This window comes from Micrasema longulum, unplaced genomic scaffold (genome assembly GCF_059751315.1).
Source record: "Micrasema longulum isolate JH-2025_06_02 unplaced genomic scaffold, ASM5975131v1 h1tg000445l, whole genome shotgun sequence".
Taxonomy (NCBI): domain Eukaryota; kingdom Metazoa; phylum Arthropoda; class Insecta; order Trichoptera; family Brachycentridae; genus Micrasema; species Micrasema longulum.
The window spans coordinates 14,630-39,028 of record NW_028277644.1 but is presented as its reverse complement, the minus strand read 5'-3'; the positions used below and the strand labels follow the sequence as shown (position 1 = coordinate 39,028).

General features: G+C 30.4%; 1 protein-coding gene across 1 annotated transcript in view; it reads left to right on the top strand.

The window, feature by feature from the left end:
* LOC148281515 (uncharacterized) overlaps nt 1-19,821 on the top strand; it is a gene marked incomplete at its 3' end in the record, with an annotated part of 153,114 nt that extends 133,293 nt beyond the window's left edge. The window contains exons 3-4 of the mRNA XM_088226608.1: nt 16,137-16,348; nt 19,686-19,821. Of these exons, the coding sequence (XP_088082734.1) occupies nt 16,137-16,348; nt 19,686-19,821 (348 nt within the window). The remainder of the gene's footprint in view (nt 1-16,136; nt 16,349-19,685) is intronic.
* Nucleotides 19,822-24,399: the final 4,578 nt, after the last annotated feature.

Here is a 24,399-nt window from a genome sequence, read left to right as displayed (position 1 = left end):
ACTTTGTAATAATTAGTGATCCATTCAAATCATGGAGTAAATATACTACATTGTAAAATTTTTATCATCAGACAAAGTAGATAAAAGGTGGAGTAAATAAAATAGAATAAGGTGAAAAAATAGAAAAAGATAGAAAAGGGTAAAAAAGGTAGAGAAAAGGGTAGAGAAAAGGGGAGCCTGTATAAAATACAATCTCATTAGAATATGATATCTCTCTATATAATAAATTTAAAACAAATAGGCTTACGTTACGTTGAACGTTCCTTTTCTCGTCTTTGCGCGACAATTGGACTGTTCGTCTCGAGTTTTAAAATGGAAAGAAATCTACTTCTAATGCAAGGATATCGTATAGATGAGTTACTACCGCGGCCGTCAAATGACGCTAAATCAGGCAACTTAGAATTATAATCCAGTACTAAAATGCTTCCAAAACGGGGTACGTTGGACTTGTTTTTTACAACGTTACACCGTTTCTGCACATATTTCTTAATTTGTGTATTAAAGCATCACCCGTCTTTTATTTCTACAATAAATTACAATGAACTTCCATCAAGAATTTTTGCTTACAAACTTTGATGTTTTAGACTTAATGTTGATTAAAAATAGTTAAGATGTTATTTTTAAGCAATCAAATACCATGCAACTATTGTTATACTTTTTTTCTCCTAATATTTTCTGTTTTTACACAGTTGCTTTAAGTTAAAAATAAAACAGAACTCATTTTAATTTACGAGTTAAAATTCATATTTCGGTATCACTCGCCACTCAATCTCATGTTGTACCAAACATTATTTGGCTCAGTACTTGTTCACGTAAACCAAACAAATTCACGATCCTCTCGTTTGAACGTTTTTCAAAAATGTTACAGTCATTGTATGCATAAATTCCGTTCATGTCTACTGCCTTCAAAAGGATTTGACGTCTCTCCAACTCACCTGAAACAATAAAAATATTTAATACGAGGTAAAGCACAATAACTCCGAAAATTATACAAACGTTGGTGTTGTAATTGTTTTAAACGAAAATGTATTTATGCGTTGGTAATTTATTTTTTTCTGGGTGAGTGAAATTTATTCAATTTTAAGTTTTGTTACGTACTTCACGACATTATTTTTATTTCTCATTTTTTTTAAAGGTCGAGTCTAGTAAAGCAAGTCGCGTAAGGTTAGTCACGCGGTCTATTAAATACCAAGTGGATTAAAATAACACGTGTCTTTTTGTATAAGTTAATTTACTGAGAAAAGTTACAATAATTTTAAATGTACTATTGAATTAGGAAGATGGCGTAAAAAATTGAAGACATCTTGGGATGTTGAAAAGAAAAAAGAAGATAATAAAGATTAACATCTGGAAAAAATCTGATTTAATATACAGGTTATCCATATGTACAGTGTAGTATGTTCAAATTCATATTTTCTTTTTATCAAACAATACAATTGAGTATACATAGATGTTTATTTTTTTAAGAATTGTAAAGCTTTATGTTTCATTTTCTTAGTCCTGAACAAAATAAATAGAAATTGCGCAATGTCTGGTAAGAAGGTTAAATTATCTGTAATAAACTGTGTTGTAAACTATGTTCGTAATTAATACAATTGAAGGGTACAAGATATAAACGGTGGATGTTAATTTTTGTGTGTTTTAAACTAATAGTGGCATCTGACGTCAGTTCACATGATACACTTTTCTGTTTGATAAAATTTGACTTAAAAAACACATTTTCTATTATATAAAACAGAAAAGACTAATTACATTAATGAGGTTTTTTTATACTCGTCTTTATTAGTTCATTTGAATGTTTAAGAGGTTTGAAAACCTTAAAATGTTATATCTCACAACTTCCTGTTTAGATTTGTTAGTTAACGACGTAATTTATAACAAAATAAATAAGAATTGCGATTATTTACTAAATATTAATTAATAAATCTTTGTGAACAATTGAATATGAACACATTAAGGATTAACTCATCTACCATTTATTGTAGTGCTGGGACTGACTTTGTCAGATGCATATCGGAGAAACCACAAGTTGATTCCCATATGACGGATACAATGCAAAACCGAGTTCAATAATAAATTGTACAGGAGAGCTAAAAGATGAATAAAATGTTTGTTTTTAGAACACTGAATTCATATTAAATAACAAAGGTGTTCAATTGATAATACAGTTTTGTATAATCTCACAGAAAAAAAATGTCTACTTTAAATATAAAATTAACTCATTTCTTGAACAAACAAAAACAAGCTCATTTCAGCATTCGCCATATTTTTGACCGTTTTTTTTCCAGCCGTGGCTTTATATTTTTTTTTTACGTTTTATTAGACAAAGATCCATAATTTCTTTTGTTTTTAACATTGTAAAAAGGACAATAATCTAATAAAAGCAACAAACTCATTTTTTCCTTGTACCCTTCATGTCTAATAGTCAGAACAGCTAGTTAAAATGGCATTTAAAAATTTAAAAAAATATATTTATTATGCTAATAATAGCGCGTTGACATGTCAAATAAAATAGAAAATTGTAATTTTGGAGTTATGGTACCTCACCGCGCACTTTATTTGACGGATATAATAGTATTTTGGCAACCTTTACCGCTTGAACCACGCGAACTTCGACTCAACGACAGCGCTTTAAAAGTGAGCGTAGTGCGAGGAATGCAAATTTTCCATTCTGTGAACTAACACTAGAGAAATTTTCCTCGCACGTGAATTTTCCCAGTTTACAATTTTCCAAGTTGTGAACTGAGAAGAAACACAATACATTTCCACGTGAACATTCTACGAAAAATACACACGAACAACCACGTGTACAAAAAATCGAAGAGTTAGAGATCTCTCATTATTCTTCAATGCACATTCAGAACATGTGGAGGTTGATTTATTCAGGTTCATTGATCATATTTGAAATTTGATTTTCGTTTTTCAACTACGAAATAGATGAATCATCAATCAAAATAATATCAAAATAATGAAAAAAAAAAAGACTTTATTTAACAGATTGATTAATTTTTTTTTATTTTGTATGGACCACCTTTACAGGTAAATAAAAAAAAACAAGCAAGAAAGTAAAAAATACTCATCATAATTCTCTTTAAGCACCGAATGGTGCACAGGGCACTGCATTGGCACACCAATCGCAGCGATCTTGATCACTTTGTTACATGAAGTTAAGATGATAAGTCTTACGCTTCAGGTACCAGGCTTCAGTCCAGGGACCATGTAATATTCTGGTGTGAATACACCTTTTTCAATAAATATTTCATATCAACCATATTGGGAATCGAACCTCAGACCTCTCGCGTGGTAGGCAAACGCGCTGCCCATTATACCACAAGGCCGAGTAAAAAATACTACGTAATAAAAATGTCACAATGACATACCTAACAACCCGAAGAATTAAATCGGGGATGATAACTTTTTTAACCTCATAAAATAAACAATTGTACATGTAAATTCTACAGTATGTTTACAATCTAAGCAAATTTAAAAATTATGAATAGAAAAATTGAAAATGTCGATTTTTCACAACTCTCTTTTAGCGTTTATTCTAACCATGTATGTATTGTTTTTGTCAGTGTACAAACAATCGAATAGGTTTTAAATATAATTATGATTTATTTGACTAACTCTATGGAGTAGAAATGAGCTATTTGGTTATTTAAAAGAAGAAGCAGTTACAGTTACTGTTTCAGAAATTATATTTTTTTCTAAATAACAGTTTAGAGCTGCGTCAGAAGAAATCTAGTACAGGCAACTGCTGGAACAGTTTCACAAAAGTAAATGTAACAGTTACTCATTACGAGGCACGCTGCTTTTAACTGATTTAAGATTAAAGAGACGATTTTACATTTTACATTTAACATATCCTTTCTAATTTTTCATCATTTTCATGTGGCTGCGGTTTTGCCATCCTGCTTAAAAAACTGCCTCTTTTTAATATCCTGACTAATGTTTCTTCACGGTACCAGTTTAAAAACTATATTACCGAAAATTAAATAACACGTATGTGTATCACCCAATTTGATTTCGTGATATGAAAATGAAGCGCGTATAAGTAATATTTCATTGAAATTTCAACAACTTTTTATTTGTATTGAATTAATGTAAATTGAATAAAATTATAACAAATGTTTATCTCTTACATAATCATTACACAAAAAGTAATTACATAAAATACATTTTCGGACGCCCATTTCGGACAAATTACAAGAAACTAATATAATATATAAAAAGTCTTGCTCGATGTTTTTTTGTCAAGCCGACCCCTTGGCAAGCCTAGGTAGTACAAATACAGTGTTATGCTGGCGAGTTCTTCTTTTATTTGATGATTCGTTTTTCGACCATTACCCTGAGAGTTTAAGTTAGCTAGAGGTACCTCACCGGTGTTACCTGCTTTTTACTCTGATAAAGATGAATAAACCTGTTCCTCGCGCAAAACTTGCTAACAATCAGATCTCGAATTCTCTAAATAAGGTTCTTTATTTTCTTAAAAAAAAAAAATGTATGTGCTCACTGTATTTTTTATAATAATTAATCATTTAATGTTGATAGTTATGTGATGAGGATCTAAAAACCAACAGATTCACACCCCAGGAATAACAGTAGCACAACTTAAAAAACTTATTTTTTTAGGAGAGCAGTTACAAACACATTCGCGCTATCAGAAAACTAACATTCATTCGCAAAAACAAAGCCCCAACTTAAAGTTCACCGCTATTGTTACCTTGTTTTAATTTTTTCGGATAACAATAGCATTATGATCATTTTTTCACTATTATTTCTTTAATAAGAGTGAAAATAACATCAACATTGAAACTTTTAAGGTTTCATTTAATTTTGGGAAAAAAATATATATATTCACGGACTTTTTTGTACACTTGAATCAAATGCATTGTTGTGTATTTTTCACTACCTCCTTCTATATCCTTTCTATCACACCTGCTTATTAGCTTCTAAATCGAGGCTTACCTTAAAAAAATAAAAAATCGGGTTTGTGTCATTATTATCATTTCAGGTGCAAATTGTAATGATTTTTGGCATTTTATTTACTGTCATCATAAAAAAAATTGTTAATTAAATTGATGAAATATTCAAATTGTCAAAAAATGTGTTATTTAGAATTAATATTATGTGTTTTGAAAATTATTATACGATAATTTATTCGGTAATATTTCAAATATTTCTACTTATACAGGTTTTGTTTGTTTGATATTTGATTACAATATTTCCAAACTTAAGTTTCAAAAAAAAAAATATTACTAAAATACACTTAAAATATTAATAACAGTCCATACTAAAATTTCGTTCCTTTTTCGGAGATAAATTTAAAACTGCAACGGGATTTTGTTTAAAACACAGCCGAATTTATTTCTCAAGCAACTCACAAAGACAGAAATAACTTTGAATGCCAAGCGACATCTTTATTCAGGTTATGCAACCCCTGGCTCCTGGCGCGTGATGGTTACATAAAGGGAAATAGTCCGGGTTTCATTTTCAGGAGTTCTATCTTCCACTTTCAGTAGCTGTACTAAATGCAAACACTATAGCCTTTTACTACCCACTAAAGTGTTTCATGCAACCGGAATTTGCATTTAAATCGATTAATAAAAGTGCATTGCAGGTGTTTACTATTCTTCAAGCGTCATTTTATTTTCTTATGGGATAAAAATATATTTTTAAGTGGATTCAGGTATACGTTGCTATTTATAATACACCCATTTATAATACACACATTTTCGCTGTTTTTTTTTTTCAAGTGTTGTATTTGCTTTTTTTGTTAAAGGCTATATTTTTAATTTCCATAAAAAAAAATTATGCTATTTTAGATGCATAACATGTATGTACATATAAAATAAGTACTCACTTGGCTTTATCCATTCGTTAATTAGTGCTTAATCGACTTACATTTTTATTAATAAAAAAAACTCTTGTAATATTTTTTATCCTTTATATTTTATTTTTTTAAAAATGTTTGTGTCTGTCATGTACGGGCCTGTTTCACACGTATCGCGCCAAACCACTCGGTCCGGTAAAATCAAGGTGGGTGGATATTATTTTATTATGTATTATTTTCATATTTGGTTTTATTTATTTAGTTTCTACTCGCGGGTGGAAATTTTGCTAAAAGAAATCGAGTAGAGATTAGTCAACCTCATGCTGAATGGTTTGTGTGTTAACCTGCCGATTGATAAATGTAATAATTAAAAAAAATAGTCCCTATTGTTCTTTTATCGCGCCCGTTGATTTTTGCTGGTGTGATGACCGGCCAAACTCGTGCGAAGGAATTCTAACCTTATTTTTGACGTATATAGGGCTTATTTTGTAAATATTTTTTTTTTACGTTCAAACGTCTTTATTTGTACATAAATTGAAATTGACCCTTGTATTATTTTAGTCTTTTTTTGTTTTAATATGAAAAAAACTGTTACAAAATTTAAAAACAAAAAATGCTTCTTTCTATTAATTTCTAGATTCCAAAAAAAATACGGCAAATAGCTTAAATAAAACTTGAGTTATCGAATTTAAATCAGTCTATGGGGATTCGAATCCCCCCTCCCCTCCTTTGGTCCGGCTAGGTTAAAACGGTGCGCATAAGACTAATGATTTTTCCATTAAAACACTTACTTGGCGTGTCCGGATGGATTATATCCTGCCAATCCAATATGCGGCGACAGACATCGCCTTGTCGTTTGCCACAATTAGGTCCCCAGGAGTGCAGCCTTCCTCCATGAGCGGGCATGTCAACAGGTGGCTGTCGTCCTGGGTTGCGCCGCAATCTTTTTTACATCGTGTAACACCCACCCGTAGTCTATTGAGGGCGATCCATAGAGAGTATGGTAGGTGTTAACCTCCTTGGATACCCTAATTTGGATCCATCCACGGTCTCGCTCCAAGATCCTGTTGCCATAGTTCTTCTCTCCGCTGTTGTGAGGATTCAACAGGAGAGGTGACTTTGATAAAACTTTTTCTAGATCTGTCGGTTGATGGTGGTGTAGGGGATGTCTAGGATCGTAGGTTTGTTTGTACCTTTCTGCTTATGCGGCTGTCCTTCTTCGAATGAGTGGTGGAGCAATTCCGATTGGTATATTTTATCAGTCGGTGTTGGCTTGAAACATTCGTACCATTTTATGAACTGCTATGTCGACCTGTTTGGAGTGAGCAGATTTTTGCCACACCGGGCACGCATACTTCGCAGCCAACATGTATAAGCTATGCGCCTAAGTTCTAAGTACTGATGGCGTTGCACCTCATGTGGTCCCCGTCAGTTTATGTATTATATTGTTTCTTAGTTTGCAAACAGTGTTCCTCATACGTTAGCATTCTATCAAGGGTTACTCCAAGGTATTTCGGTGTTTGGTGTATATTTGTATAATATACTCATAAAAAGGTCTATTTATTTTTATTTTTGCTGAATCTGTGTGCCCAATAATGTGTTCATATGAAAGATTTATAAACCTAAAATGAATTACTTCGAAGAGCGAACATTTAATTGCGTTGTTCCAAGATTTTTCAATGATCACCCACAAACCATCATTAACGTGAAAGATCTTTAAATGAAAAAAAAAGAACTGAAGAAATATTTTCTAGATACTTTATAGTGCATGTTTATAAAAAAAATATAAAATATAAATAAAATAAATGTAACGTAAACCTGTCATAAAAAAATGTGTCCCACCGAAAAGTTTTTAGACTTAGTGGGTAACAAATTTTTCTATGTATTTTTTAATTATAAAATAAACGCTGCTCTGCAGCATTAAAACTGAATCTCTTATTTACTACCTTTCTTCTATACTTTACTGTTTTACTATTAATCTTTTATTTTTTTCATTAACTATACGTTCGTTTTATTGATTTTAACCATAAATAATTGACACTGTCATCTTTCAATTATATTTAACTTTAATTTTGTATAAATTGGCTACGACCGTTAGTTTTACTGACCGTAAGTTATATTAATAAACAAATATATATCTTAATAAATGTTATTAAATATTTGTACATAACCACTTACCGACTTTTCTATGTCTACCGGTTTTGAGACGTAACCATCTCTTCGTTAGGACACCAATTAAACCAACATGCAAACCAACATGCAAAACCCACCATACACCTTCACTTTAGTTGTTGCACAAAAATATAAAACCAACAAGACATCCATTTTAATAAGCACTTGCAGTGATAAGGACAAACACGCACTGATTAAATTATGAAAATATTATTTGGTTTAAAAATTAATGAAAAAAGGAGAGGGGGTGAAGGGAGGGGATAAGCTTAATAAGTTTAATAGGGAAACCATTATAGTGGAACATCGTATAATGGACTGTATTGGAAGTTTGTTTGATTATTGATCAAAGGAACATTATTTTTTAAAGCTTTCCTAATGTGAAATATAACCATATTATTTACTTTTAACCCTTTATTATTTGTACGTAAGATTTTCACTCCTGTATTTTCATTAGTCATGATTTAAATTAATTAGGTAGAAAAGTCGGTAAGTGGTTATATACAAATATTAAAGAACATTTATTTAAATGTTTGACCACAAAGTTAATGCTTTAAATATTAATAATAAATATACATCTTCTTTGATTATTAAAAAAAAATATTTTATTATTTTTAAACTAAAAATATGTAATATATTTTGTTTGCTAACTTTACAATTTGTGAAAATCTTTTTTTTATTTCAAAGTTTATACAATACATATGTTAAATAGGTGCGAAGGTTTTCACGGTCACTGTTATCAATATTATGTATCTTTTTTGGGTGATACCGTGTATGTTGGATTTGATCCGACGTTTCGGCTACCATTACAGGAGCCATCTTCAGGGAAAACTGTGTGTTTTATAGAGAAAAAGTGTTTTGCAATGGTAGCCGAAACGTCGGATCAAATCCAACATACACGGTATCACCCAAAAAAGATACATAATATTAATACATATGTTGTTTACTATAAATATGTATGTAAAACTGTTGGTTTTACTAATAAAATATGAAAATATTTAGGAAAATAAATCTTTAAGATTTTTCAGTTGATTACTTTTTAATGCATTATTGTAACCATTTATTTTTCCTGTTGGTAAGTTCATGCATAACTGCAGGTGAGGTAAAATATGTTATGTTTCTCTCTCGCCTGAGTAGGGTGTGGACTTCACTGCATAATTCATCCCCGCCTCGATGCCTCGATGCCTGTCTCCGTCGACTGAGCAATGTGCCGACTGCCGACTTATTACCCCGTTCCCGAGAAAGCCTCAAATCCTCTTACCGATATTGCAAGTTCTATCAGTCAAATCACATTCGTACTTCACGGTTCATTCTCCAATGGAATACTTCATTCAAAGGTCGAATGGCTAAGGAAATAAAGCACACACGTTTAGGGTTATATTAAAATAAATTCAAATTTTAAATTAGTCATTTTCATGATAAATTAAGAGAATAGTGATTCCGTGGTAGTAGATTTGAGGTTCTATGTTTGAACCCGCTCAACTGTTACGTGATTTCTGTTTTCTAGCAGCTATTTACTAGTCAAATAAAACCAAAAATGGATATTTTGGTTGTAAATCAAAATAGCGTCATTGTTACTTTTTTGATTTGAAAGAAAAGTAAAATATACACACAGCTTCCATCAAGAGCATTAACGAACTAAAAAGTTTTCAAAATGTTTTTCATAAGTGTCGTGCATGGTTTTTAAATTGTAAAATTTGGTTTTCTTTATAATACTACGACATAAAATGCTATATTTTCTTACAAAATTTCTAAAATATTCTAGTTTGGATTCCAATAAGAAATGTTAAAAAATAGACCTTAAACAAGCATTTCGCACCACTAACTATTAATAATTTACAAAATTTTCTAAAATTGGTAAAATATATTAATGTCTGTTGTTTTTGAAAATAGTTAAGTTAATCGACTTCAAAGCACTAAGCTTAAAACAAATACAAGTAAGACTGTTATACATGGAGTCCCACACGGAACAATTTTCAATTCTTGATTGTTCGTAATTCATATTAATGATTTTTTATATCGATCCTGGTAAATTGATGAAACCACAATTAATGCGCAAGGTAAATCATGAGAAGAAATTGTCATCAAAGCAAAAAAAAAACAGTCACTAAAGAGTGGTGAGATCGGCATCTCTTATCTCCTGTGAAAAAAAAAGAGTTCTACAATTTTTAAATTCAAAACCGTTGGCTCATTCATCTCACCGAAACATTATGTTTCAAAATTAAAACTATAACCTTTATTCATATTATAACTGAAAAAATGAAATCCAAAAGGTGCATAAAATATTTGGGTGTAACGTAAATTTAAATGGACTTACTTAAAAAAATATGACAGACTGAGATATTGGACCTACTTGTATGTTTTAAAACGTTTAACAAGTTTAACCTTACAATGACGAAATTGTTTACGTCCTTGTAAAGTCTTCTCTATCTTAAATAATAATTGTATGAAGAGAGTATATAAAAATCGTATTTAGCCTTCGGAAACCGTTTAAAAACTTATTTTCAAAAATTGAACTCAATATACATTTAACTTTTTCTACCAACCAATATTATTCCAGCTAGTTGAACTTTTGGAACAATTAAAAAATATAATGTTAATAGTACTTTAAAAATCAGTTTTTTGCACTTATTTCATATAATTTTTAATAAATCTAGCAAAAAAATTAATAGTTTGCTAGAAATTCCTAATTGTAAATTAAAACTCTCAAAGACATTTATTTTTCATAGCTCCATAACAGGTTTTTTTTGCAAAAACACTTTACTAATTTACTTTCATGCAAATGCATACTTGCATAGGTTTCTGATTTAATTTCCGATAATATTATTCCATTTTTCACAGACATTTTTAATATTATTGAAACACGAATATATTTCATAGTCTGTAGGCCTGCAGCGTAAGACTGACTATGCTTTCATGCAATAAATGATCGAGATACGCTACAATTGGTGTACCAGTGCAATGCTTTATGCACCATTACGCGTAGAAAGGGGTATTTTTACGATTAAATTTTAGTAGGTCCGGGACGTTTTGTAACTGTGGGATTTATATTTAACTATTTTTCTCAGTTTACTACGCCATTTGAAATTTTCATATTCAGAATTTATTCCAATGGTGGTTTTTATTGGCTCGTTATGCTAATGTTTCCCCTCCACAGTCCGGTGGATAGCCAATAAAAAGCCCCCAACAGCTTGAAATGTAAACAATAGACGCAAACAATACGATTACATAGAAAATATTACAAAATCCTCTCTGTAAAAACCTTGGATAAATAATAATGTAATTCATAGCAGTTATATTCTAGTACTTAAGGCATTTTATGCGAAGAGAAGGCGAAATAGTCCGAATCATATTGCAAAGAAAAATCGATAGAAAACGCAGCGTAAAAAGAAGACGTATCTTCTGACATAAAATCTTTGGTGAATAATTTCACTAAACCTCTGAATTCATGGAGACTGCTGACAAAGTTAAAATAACCGTCTTTCAAAGGAACCTTTATTGTTGCATCATAAAAAATAATAAGAATAATCTTGTGTAAAGTAACAATGAATAATCATTGTTTATAAACTTATCAATTAGTGTCACACGGAATAAATGGATTTTGTAAGCTTATTAATACAAATTAAGAGTTCAAAAAAAAGATAAATAAAAATTATCTTTAATATATTATTATATGCTTCAAAGCTTCTGAAACTAATAACTTGATAAATCTAGAAACATAAATCAGAACCAACTTGTTTTGACGGTAAACCATAGAAATAATTACGGCTTTCCCACCTGTGTCAAGAATCTTCAGACTTGCTAACACACATCCCAATCTTCACTTTTTTTGGTAATAAAATCCTTCGAACAATCACTGAATATCTTTTAACTTAAACAATTTCACTCTTCCTTTTTTTAGCAATGTTCAATAATTCTAACCTCACTACATTCATAAATTTCTCTCTTATTCCTTAACTCCTCTTTTACCCCACGAATTGAGTATGCTTGTAATAGTGATTCCATATTTTAATTAAATTTACATTATATTAAATTTTACATTCACAAGTCATAAACGTGATCTAGCAATATTTTTATTTGTATCATATTTTCTTTTTCTGAGAATTAACCTACATTTTCATTACACTTGTTTAATTTTGAAAATATTTTGAAAACGCTGTCACGGCCATAAAATAAAAACATAAATAAGTACAAGTTCAAATATTGTAGTTACGTAATCAAATATTAAATTAACTTTAAAAATTGGAGAAAAAAACGAGCAGTGAGCTTTAGCAACGCACAGTAGTCGGGGCAAGAAGTCAAAAATAGTCTCAGTCATGTTCGTAGGTATCAATTTTAAAACGACAGTCAAAAATTGTTGTAATTTTTAATTTGTATTTTTGTTCATTTACTAAGGATGCCTACATCTCATGTAAACCTCAATGAATTTCAACTTCAAAAAAGATTCAATTTAACAATCAGTAAATTCAAACAACAATTAATAAATAAATATGAGCAATATAAAACAAATCATTAAATAAAACGAAACAAACCGATAATCCACTGCCAAGTTGTATTGCCCTGCAAATACTCTACGACTAACCCCCTTTAAACAGCCTGTGCTTGACAACATTCTTAAATATCTTTGTTGACAAAATTTATTATGGAATCCTTTGCAGTTTGAGAAAAACTAATTATTTATTTTCTGCAGTGTGCACATTTATTTATTTTTTATTTCTCGTGTTGAAACTATGAAAATCTCTGGTTTTTTTTCTGGGATAATATCGATGAATGGTTTTATAACGGTAAAAGATATATTCCTTAGATCAGCTGATTTTTTTTTTCTTTTAGATAAATCATTTTTTATTTTTTTATTATGTCATCGCTTCTAACTCAATTTTTTTTAAAATTCTGAACAACTCTGAGCTGAGTTGAACAATTCATTTTTTTCAATTAACTGACTACGTTTAACCTTTTGAAATTAGTATTTATTATCTTTCAACAACTATAGATATGTAGCTCTTTTTAAAAATATGGAAAATGCATCATCATGTGGACTACTTTCTAATTACATAATTCTGTCCTATTATTCCTAGAGTAGTTATGGAATTCCTTTACCTAGTTCTCGTAGATTTCCGTAATTGGTACTACATTTTTTTTTCTAATCAATTTTCTGAACACATTTTGCGGTTTTTACCCTTTCCTCTATCTTTGACTACCAAAATGGAGCTTCTTGCTACTACTCGTAGATCTTTTATAAATCCTTTAGGATATATAAATCTGGCGGCTTCCAAAAGGATTTAGAATTTTTAATGGTTTTGTTATCATTTCGGTGAATTTGTCAAGTCCAAATAATCAGAGCCCAGTTATTTGAGAATTTATTATACTTCCCTATTTTCCATAATACAATCAAGTACGTATTATTATGTACTCCTGTATTAACTTTTTTTGCACAAAAATTCCATATCTGCCAGGTTACCGAGAGCCTATCTGGGCAGCTTTTCTCGATCGACGACCCGCAGTTTTTATTTCATTTGATCACCACCAAAGAGAAGAATCTACTTAATGTTTTGTGCTTACTATGATCTGCTATATGCTGAACACTATCTGTTTATTTTGCTTACAGCTATTGTAGCAAGACTAAAAATTTTGGTACACATATAATACAGCTGAACTGTTTTAAATGATAAGTTTTAATTGTTGTTTTATTTTTAAAAACGTAATTTACATGTATGTTCCGACTTATCCACGGGCTTTATCTGGCAAATCAGGATATTGTAGAACAAAATATTCATTTGGTATATTTTGGTTCGAAAATAATTAAGAAATTAACTAAAAAACAACATAGACGTTGAGTGACAGAAAATACTTTATTTTCATTAAAATATTAAATTCATTATTATTTTACATAGGTTTATTATTAAATATATATGCTTTGATGTATCTTTATTTTTATATATACATATAACCTAAAGCACCATAGCAAAAAATACTCTCCATTACAAAGACATTTTCCATGGCAAACTTTCTGAGGTATTCAAATATGAGATTTTCTTTTACGCCTGAATAAAATTAGTACTTACCTACTAGAATAGTATTTCGGAAAACCTTCAGGGGATATAAATAATGAAAGGAAAGATCAGGAGGAAGGAGATCGCCAGATGAGGCTCGGTCCTTTGATGGGATAAAGGTATTCTTGGCTTGGTAAATTAGGGCGCTCTGACGTCATCACCTTGATAAAGAAAAAATCGAAATATATTTTTTAATATTCATGAAACGAAAAATTGAAACGTACATATAATATTTCATATTTTCACCCTCATTTTCACACAATAATGCATTGGCCAAATAAATTAATTTAATCTTGATTATTTATTCTTACATGAAGTAAAAATAACGTGACTTATGGTGTAGGTGCCATGTAGGTCCAAATTAGTTCATTTCCATAAATCTAGCGAATAAATATTTAATGGTTGTGAGAAAAGACAATGATTTCCCTGTCTTAAAAATCCAAGATGCCAACGATATTCTACTACAATAATAAAAAAAGAACCAATTACTAATTATCTACTACTTCTTCGCCTCAAATAAAACTCGGATCACAAAAAAACATTTTTATTTATTAATTTTGTATTTTACCAAATTCCCTTAAAAAACAACAACAAAAAATAATACGTACTGTTTGCAGTTAACAAAAAAAAAATCATTCCCTTCTATCTACCAAGATATATTATGCATAACCTTCCAAACATACCTCACATGACGGTGTCACAATCTTTCTAAACACTGAAATTATCAATAATTTTTATAAAACATTCAAATGCCGTTCAAAACATTCAAAACATTTTACTATTCAAATGCCGTTCATATAAGTTTTACTAAAATGGAAAAATACACACAACCCTCACCATACCGTCGACTGTCTCAAGATAGTTAAGTCTTCATGAATGGATTTCAAAAATTTCTAAGAGATACCTTTTTTTTGAAAACATTGAGTTTTCATTTTTTCTTTTAGGTTTCTTGATTTTTTCTTATATATATTTTTTTACAAAATAAATATTGGCGTTCGTTTAATTTACCCAAATATTTCAATTTTGGTGGCCATTTTCAACGAGTTGAAAATAACTCACTGTTATAAAATGGAATTCAAGTTGGGGTAGAATGGGGTTCAAACCTTGGACCTCCGATCCGTAAATACTTAATCAAAATAATTATACTCTGTATTTTTTATTGTGTACGTGCTGTAGCATAAATCTGGTGAAATCATGTATACCCACGCACAAGCTATGCCCATGTGGATTTTTTTCTTATTATTTTATTCTGTTTTATATTATGTTTATATGCTAAGTAATTCAAGAATAAAAAATAAAAAAACAAAAATCAACCTAGAACCAACGATACACGTACATAAAAAATATAACAGTCTTTCATTTTTCCGTCTAAATCTTGTAAGTTTGTCTTACATTTTTCTGACCGGGATAAATTGCAAAAACACATAATTTAATATAAATATTTTATATTAGGCACGGGAGAAATAAAAATCTTTTTTTTTTAGATTTGCTTAAATTTTACTTCAAAAATATCTTTGATATAATAACTCCAATTTGTTGTAGATTTTTCGGAAACAATAACAGTTCTAAAATTAATGACGTGATCAAACATTGTATACTCTTACGTATCAATTTACGCCATCAACTTGGTACAACTGGCGGGCAGCAATGAAACCTGTTTTTCTATCCGAAAATGTTTTGGTTCTTTATTTGAAAAACATAATGAGTTGAAGATGAAGGACCGCATAGTTAAGTTTATATATGTCCTATAATAGTAATACATTTATTTCAATACGATTTTCAATGCAGGAGTCATCGATTGTATTAACTAGCAAATTTCATAGAGTTAAACAGTCATAATTTTTTGATCAGGAAATAAAATGTAGTTTATTATTATTTACCATTAATTCAAATTATTCTGTTGATATTTAAAAAAATATAAATATTGCCATCAGCAGTAAAATAAACCGTATCAGAAAATGTATAGTTCAATGCGTATTATTTAAATACACCCCCTTGGAAAGACAGAGCTAAAATTGATTTCCCAAATTCTTTCACCAAGTTTCCTTTTCTGTGTCAGTATCTGAAAGCAATTTTCTTTTCAGACGATTCGTCGTGCATACACCTGAAGGAAGTAAAGATCCCCAGTCATGTCCTGAAGGGGAGTCCTACGAGACTGGAGTGCAGGTACGCGCTGGACCCTGGGGAAACCCTTTACTCCGTCAAGTGGTACAAGGATGGAGACGAATTCTTCAGATACGTGCCAAGGGATGAGCCCCCTGTCCAAGCTTTTTCTCTTCTAGGGGTGGATATTCTCGTGAGTAAATTAATCAATGTTTTAAACTAGCTTTTACCCGTGACTTTGGTCGCGTGATATTAGCTTTGTCGTTTAGCAATAAGAATTTCCCCGATGAAGTGGTTTAGTTTTTAAAAATAAAAAGTAGCCTGTATCGGTTGCCGATCCTTCAACTATTAGTACGCAAAAAAAACGTCATTCCGTTAGTCTACGTAAATGGCGACATACAATCGTTATATGAATTCTCATAAAGTCAGCTATCTTCTCGTGGCATGCTTTTCGGCTCAATATATGCACAGTACATATTTGTATTATGTTACTTACATTACTACTATTATGATTTGTGTTATTATTTTTGTTATTGATTTTACTATTTAATAATAAATGTTTGTGCATATATATGCATACATATATATATGTGTGTATGTATGCGTATATATTATTATAAATACCAACTCCTGTAACTAGAATATAATATACAAATAATGACAATGAATGCCTCGACACGGGTTATGCCCAGTGAGGTGTTCATATATAAAAGAAAAAATAAAAAGTTATATTTGAAATAAAATAACTAAATAAATCATATTAATTTTCGAGTAATTGGTAGGAGATGTCCCTATAATCACTAAGGTATAGTTAAATAGAGATGATGCTTCATAGAACGATTGTTTGAAATCATGTTCCAAAAAATTATCGTTGTCGCGTAAACATTGCCGTGCAAAACGCGTAGTAGAGTAAAAAAGACTAACTGGCTATGTCTATTCACTGTGAATTCAAATGGAATACAAGAGCCTACTGTTTGATAAGTGCTGTATCTAGTGTATACATATATATTAATGGCTATAATATTATGTTAATCAATTCGAGTTTTCAAATACCAAAATATTTCAATTCGATATAATTAAATATATTAATTCAGTCAGAACAAAATTCGAATACTTGAAAGTGTTTTAGTGAACGCATTTGTGATATCAAGAGTCAATAATTGCTATAGAATATATGCTGGCTTACCTAAACATAAAATGGAGCGATTGCAGTTCATTCTTAATGCAGCTCTCAGGTTAATATTTGGTGTATCAAAGTACGATTACATTACACCGTTGCTTCAAAGTCTTCACTGGTTACATTTTCCAAAAAGGGTCGAGTACAAGCTATATTGGTTTGTACAAGGCGAAGCATAACAGGGCTCCTCAATACCTTTAGGAACTCTGCGTTCCGGACTAGCTGGCAGATAGACGCCTCTCCGGAAGGTAATACAACCACATTCACAAAACCAGAGTTCCAAATTTGGCGATAGGGCTTTTGCAATAGCCGTACTATTGGCGTGGAATGCTCTACCTTCAGAAGTTCAAAATTGTGCAAAAGAATCACCTTTCAGAAAAAAAAAAATTAATTTGTGAAATCGTTTCCTGACTTGAAAAGTGCTACTTTTTAGATATTATGTACCATATTATGTGTATTACATGATTTGTAAAATTTGTCTGTTAGTAAATAGTAATTGAGAGTTTGCCTGCAGATAGACCTTTTTAATAGTTATTGTTTAAGTATAATGTACAGCGCCCTTAAAATAATTATTCACGAAAACGGCGCTATAAAAATTGAAGAAATTTATTATTATTCTTATCAGAACATGTTCTTCGGAGAAATTCCACTGTTGCTTTGTTCTAGCGACTCATAAGAAGAAAATTTTGTGACTAAATTTTGCAGATCACTAAATTCAATACAAAATACAAAGAATTGTCCAGACACGCAACATATTAATAAAAGACTTGTTCATTGGGAGAACAAAAATAGAACAGAGACATTTTTGGGAACTCTGTCTTACGTTCCCTTGAGCAAACCTTTGGTCTCTCTAGGGTATAAAGTGGACAGTGACGTGACTAGACTATCTGATTAAGATATTTCTTCTATCAAACAGGTATCACTGGTCCGCACTATAACCGAGGGATTGGACTAATCCGAATTTCACAGATCTAGCAATATGTACGAGTATGTGCGTGAAATGAAAATTTCGGACCGCAGTCAAAGAAAACATACAATGGGGAAACGAAAGTTGAACCCTATAAATAATACAAATCTGGGACAGGTTTAGTGGAAAATATAGACAGAGGAAGATTTGGAAACTGTAATGAAATAAGTAGACGGTAGAACAGAACTTTAAAATATGACGAGATTAAATGGAAACGTAGGATAAGGACAACCATAAAATACACATTATGGTAATCTGGGGTAAATAGGGACAATTTCCAGAATTTTCAGCATCATAAATCGACCCGTTAAAGTAATTAAAATATATGTTAAATGTCTATATTTAGCAATGATTCCATTATACATTTCTTTTCACTAAAAGCAGATTATTTTTGCGCATTCATATTTTTTACATTTTTTTTTTGCACCACAACAGGCCAGGAGGCCTAATTACAGTGGTGATTACATCACAGAGCACCCAGGCTTGAGAAAAATCACATGTTTAATTTTTGTGTTCTCACCGGGAATCGAACCCGGAACCTTCCGTGCGCGAGTCAAGCGTCTTGACCACTACACCACGGATTCATATACCTTTTACACTTTTAACATTCCAATTATTATATCTTTACAAGTAACTAAAATCCCACCAAGTCACTTTCTGTGGCTTGTTGGTTCAATTATTACTGACAGAGATAATTTTTTTAAGTACTCTCTCCCTATTAACTTTACAATGGGGTAAATAGGGACAACTAGCGAGGTGAAAATATTTTTATTTTTTTAAATACTTCTGTTTCATGGAGGAAACGCTAAACAACGTTTAACTAAATAATGAGTAAAAACAAAAGTAAGGAATCCCTTTTTTCCAACATAATAACAAACATAGAAAGGCAAAAATAGCATGTGTAATGAAACTAAAATAAAACATAAAAAATACGTATATATAGAAATGTAAAAACGTATCATAATTTTCTGAGATTTAAATCGGTATGAAATTTTTATACTAATTTCATGTTGATACCAAAAAAAACATTATCCCACATCATAAAATCATTATTTTAATAAAATAGAATTTGTAGACAAATAAAATATTTAATGGGCTAACAACCAAAGTAGACAAAAATAAAATTTTCCCGTTAATTTGCATTAATTTAATAGCTCAAGAATCCCATTTTTTTACAGTTTGTTAATAGTATTGAGAAAATATGTCGCATTTTAAAAATAACAAATAATTTAATTTATTATAACACAACTCAATGACTAATTTGAAATATTTTTACAAAGAAATAAATCCAAATAATGAGCTTGTTTTGTTATTTGAAAGAGGATTCTATTAATCAAGCACCGATTGAATATAAAAATCCGTTATAATTGTTTCCATTTGTTTCAGGTCGAAAACTGCACAGAAAACTCTGTTTCCTTGGCACCCTTGACCCTCGCTTCATCTGGACGATATCGATGTGAGGTTTCTGGTGAAGCGCCTCTCTTTCAAACCGTATCCGACCACAGAGATCTCATTGTTGTTCGTAAGTAATAATACGTATGCATTATTCATTTTAGAAAACAAAACAACCGTATTGTGGGGAAAAAATGATTTAAAATAATTATTTTATCATAATACATGTAGACTCTTGATGAAATAACACAGGTATTTGTGTCTCAAATCGGTTTTAATAGTTCAATAACTAATTTTATAAATAAAACGTTATTTTTATATTGATTTATATTATATTTACTTGGCTTAAATTAGAAGTGACTTCATATACCGACTATCGAGATGGTAAAACTTGGAAGTGGATAATTTTAAAAAAGTAACCGTTTACTTAAATTGATCAAATCAACTTATCATACCTCGTTGACCTAATATTAAAACGATGTTATACAAAGATGCACTATAAGGGATTCAATAGAACTTTCTTGCAAAGAGGAATTAAGCTCAAGGAAAAAGCAGTGAATTGTTCATTTAATATTTAAAAATATTTTTTTTTACCAAACGAAAATTACTTATAAATAAAAAAATTAATCGGCCTTTATACTGGGGATACCTGTTATAAAGTTATCAAAATATCAATACATTCTAATATATCGTTTCTTTTTTTATTATAATAACATTTTATTCTCAATATGAAGCGAAAAAAAACATTATTGGGACGATTAAGAAATATAATAGATGTAAAAAGAAGTGTTCCTTAATTTTTTTAATGAATTTTATATTTGAAGCACTAACATAACAAACTAAACAAATTTTATATAAATTTTATATTTGAAGCACTCATTTTGTGGTTATTCATTATTATAAAATAAGGTTGTTTTATTTTTCTATTAGTAGTGTTTTAATTAACAAAACAATTATATATTCACACGCATATTACTGTTTTTGCATTCTTTTTTTATGTTTAAAAGGGAAAATTAAAAATGTACAAACTCTTTAAAATAAGGCAATGAGGATTATATGCAAAAAAAATATGTATTCTAATGTTTAAAGATTGCACAAAGAAATTGGCTTTCTCAGAGTAAAGCAACAAATAAAATGTAATGTAGCCATTTCAGTACATAAAATAATTATGAAGATAAATAAAAAAAAACATGTAAGCAAATTTAATCAACCATGACAAACATATGATACTAGGGATAAAAAAAAGATAGGATTGCCAATGAGGAGAAAAACAGAGTCTCAAAACTCATTGTTCAAGGAGTTGAAGCTGTACAATGAGTTTCCGGAAGAAATAGAAAGCATTGAAATATTTCAAATTTATTTGAAAAAAATATGTTTTTGAGAAATGTTGATAAAAAGTTAAGTGTTATTAAAAATTTATAAAAGTTCTTAAGATGTTATAAACTAAATTAATAAAGCATAAATAAACATAACTCAACAAGGGCAAGAAAAATTTTCGATGCCAATATTTCCCCCTTTAACACAATATTTTGACAATGGCATGTTAAAATTTTAAATTGATAAATTAATTCGATTAAAAAAAAAAAAAACATTCAAAATTTGAGTAAAACCGATAAAACTTTAATTGTTGGTCTAAAACAGTTTCGAATGAGTAGAGGGAGCTTTTATTACAGTCAATCATCAAAACAAAGGTCTTTGTATATAGTTTACTCGTATATACCCAAAACGCGAACCCAGTATTTATTTATTTATTTTTTATTTATTTAACTTTTTGTACATAATGTTATTTGTACATTGGCGGGCTTATTGCCAAATGGAAATTTCTTCCAACCAACCAATAAAATAAAAGTTTTATTTTTATAATTCAAGTTACAGAACATATTCGATAGAACAAAAAAGATTAAAAAGTTAAAAATATATAAAAATAGAAATAAACGTATTTCTTTAAAAATTACCTTGAATCAAAACTATTACTCAATGGGTAAAAGGAAAAAGGAGGAAAGAGGAAAAAGGAAAGGGGGAGAGATTGAGGAAGAGAATGGAGATGTTTCTTCAGACGTGATTTTAACAGAGATAATGTAGTAACATCTTTGATGGTGGATGGGAGATGATTCCACAGTCGAGCCGCATGGACACTATATGAGTTGAAGAAGAAAGGGGAATTGTGGATGGGTATTAAGAGAGTGCCTTGAAAATTAAAACGAAGAGGTAAACCATGAACTGATAAGCGTTGAAATTTTTCACGCAGGTATATAGGAGCGTTAGGACTATGAAGTACATTGAACAGAAGTGAGAGGGAGTGATAGTCTTTATTTTTATTCTTTATGAGATTTACTTTTATTATATACGAGTATATAACTTACGCCTTTAACATATCTCTACTAATATTGGCTAAAACGTTGTTAGCTGACTTGTATACATTATTCTGTTGACCTAAGTATGGCAGTTTTGTGATACAGACACAGGGTTATGTAGATTTAGATGAGTTAAGGGGTAGGTTGTGTCACTAGTCCTGTTGATTGTTAAGAACTTAAATTGTGTGTTTTGTAAAGTTATCTCGTTAAGCTGCGTCATAATTTGCACACGTGAGTATTTGAAATAGGAAGATGGAGTAAATATTAGAACTATGATGATTCAAATTATAATCATATGCGAACACAATTTTGGTTGCGGCCAGTTTCGGCCAATAAAACTACTTTCGGCCGTGGTTTTAGTTTCAGCCGAAACTTCAGCTCAGCTGACACCTGCAGTCGGAATGTGTCGGATAATGTTCGGCTGTACTCGGTTGGAAAATAATGACAATTGAGGGGATTCAATTAAAAACCGCCACTGTACAATATCACTGTTTTTAGGAAGACCAACCGAATTAGCAGCAAAAATACCATTTAGTTCAATGTGCAACTTGTGCGTGGTATAACAGGTAGTAAAAAGACAATAATTTAAAGTTGAATGAGCATATTGAACTTAAAAAAAATAGTCATATGAGTACTGGTTTTTTTATCTTTCCATAAATAGTGATAAAATACAGTGGCGGTTTTGCATTTAACCCCCTCAGTTAGGGATATTGGATTGATAATAAGTGTAGGATATGTTGTTGAGGGTTTGGTTGGAGTTCCCACCTCAGTTAGAGATCGACAGAGAAAACACGAGGTTGGTGTTTAATGCGTATTTATTACATGGCGAATAAATAATGAATTATGTCGGACGAGTGTTACGTCGATGATGGGTTGAAGTAACTGCACTTGAACTACATGCTGGAGCTGAGCAAACTGCACTGATCTTATTGGACTGACTGAACGAGCTGACTGCCGTTGGTTGCGTCCTCTGGTTTCTTTATAGACGACGTTTCTTTATCGTTCATTTCTTCATGGTAAGGACGATGTGAATGTAATGTAGAACGATGCCTTCCGATTTCATGTGAAATACTCAGAGTTGCATTTTACAAATGTATTGGATTCGATTGAAAATGATGACATTGCATTGTCAGTCATTAGTCTATTTCAGGTGAACTAATTTAACACGTGTGTGTCATCGACTATGGACTATGGACCCTACATAAGTTACTGTGTTGCTGTTGTCTTACAAGAAAAATAAAAACTTGTCTGATTTTACAGGGTCTTTTCACGTTTCTTGATATTTTTTCTTTTAAAATATGAAAAATATTACGAAGGTAACGGTAACGGTATTTATATTTTTTTCGTGCGACGTCGGATAAATTTTCAACAAGGGTTTAAAATATGTATATTTTGAAATACCCAAAAACAAGACGTTTCGCGTCCCGTGGGACAAATGGCACGTATGACGTTTTGGCGCCAAACTTGTACGCAATGTTTATTAGAAGCTTAGTCGGCGGTCGTAACGCGTGACGCCAAAATGACGTGATGCCAACTGAGAGCCGTTTTGTATTTACTCATTTTTAAACCCATAAATTATAAATGAAAACTCGTTTTGAATACATTGATAGTTCTTATCATTAAATTCGTAAAAATCTACTTTAAATATATATTATATTTTTAACATTATTCCCGACTTGCGTCAATACCCCATTTGTTGACTTTTTTTATTTTTTATTTTCTTTATAGTTAATCAGTTAAATTTCCTTTACAGTACATTAAATAACAGTTACATATTCAGAAGTTATATTTTTAATTTAATTTAATTTTGTTCATTCTTGAATTCTATAAAAAGCAGTTAGTCGTTTATAATAAAGAAAAAAATATTTAAAAAAATACGTAGAATATAACAACAAACCAAAAAGTGTTTGAAATATACAAATTCAATAATAAAATTTATGCCTTTCATTCCATTGTGAATTTTATTTATCGCCTATTTTAATGTAAGGTTCATAATGTAAGAATAACAATATATTAAATATGTAATATATTATACATGTAATATATTACAATAGAGACGCCTAATTTCAGACATTTTGAAATGGCTTTTAACTTATTAAAATAAGTTTTGGTTTCAATTTCGGTTTCGTCCGAAACTTAAACAGAGGTCAAAATTCGGTTTCGGTTGAAAATCTGGTTTCGTTCTGTAACTAAATAATAACTCAATTGCCATAACTCTTTTTTTTTTATTCATTCCCAATAAGTTTCACTACAATATTTTTTAACACATTAATGTATTGTTAGTCTATTAGCCGTTTTAAACGTTAATTAAATACTTAAAAATGTTAAAATGATATGTTCTGGTCATTTCTGAA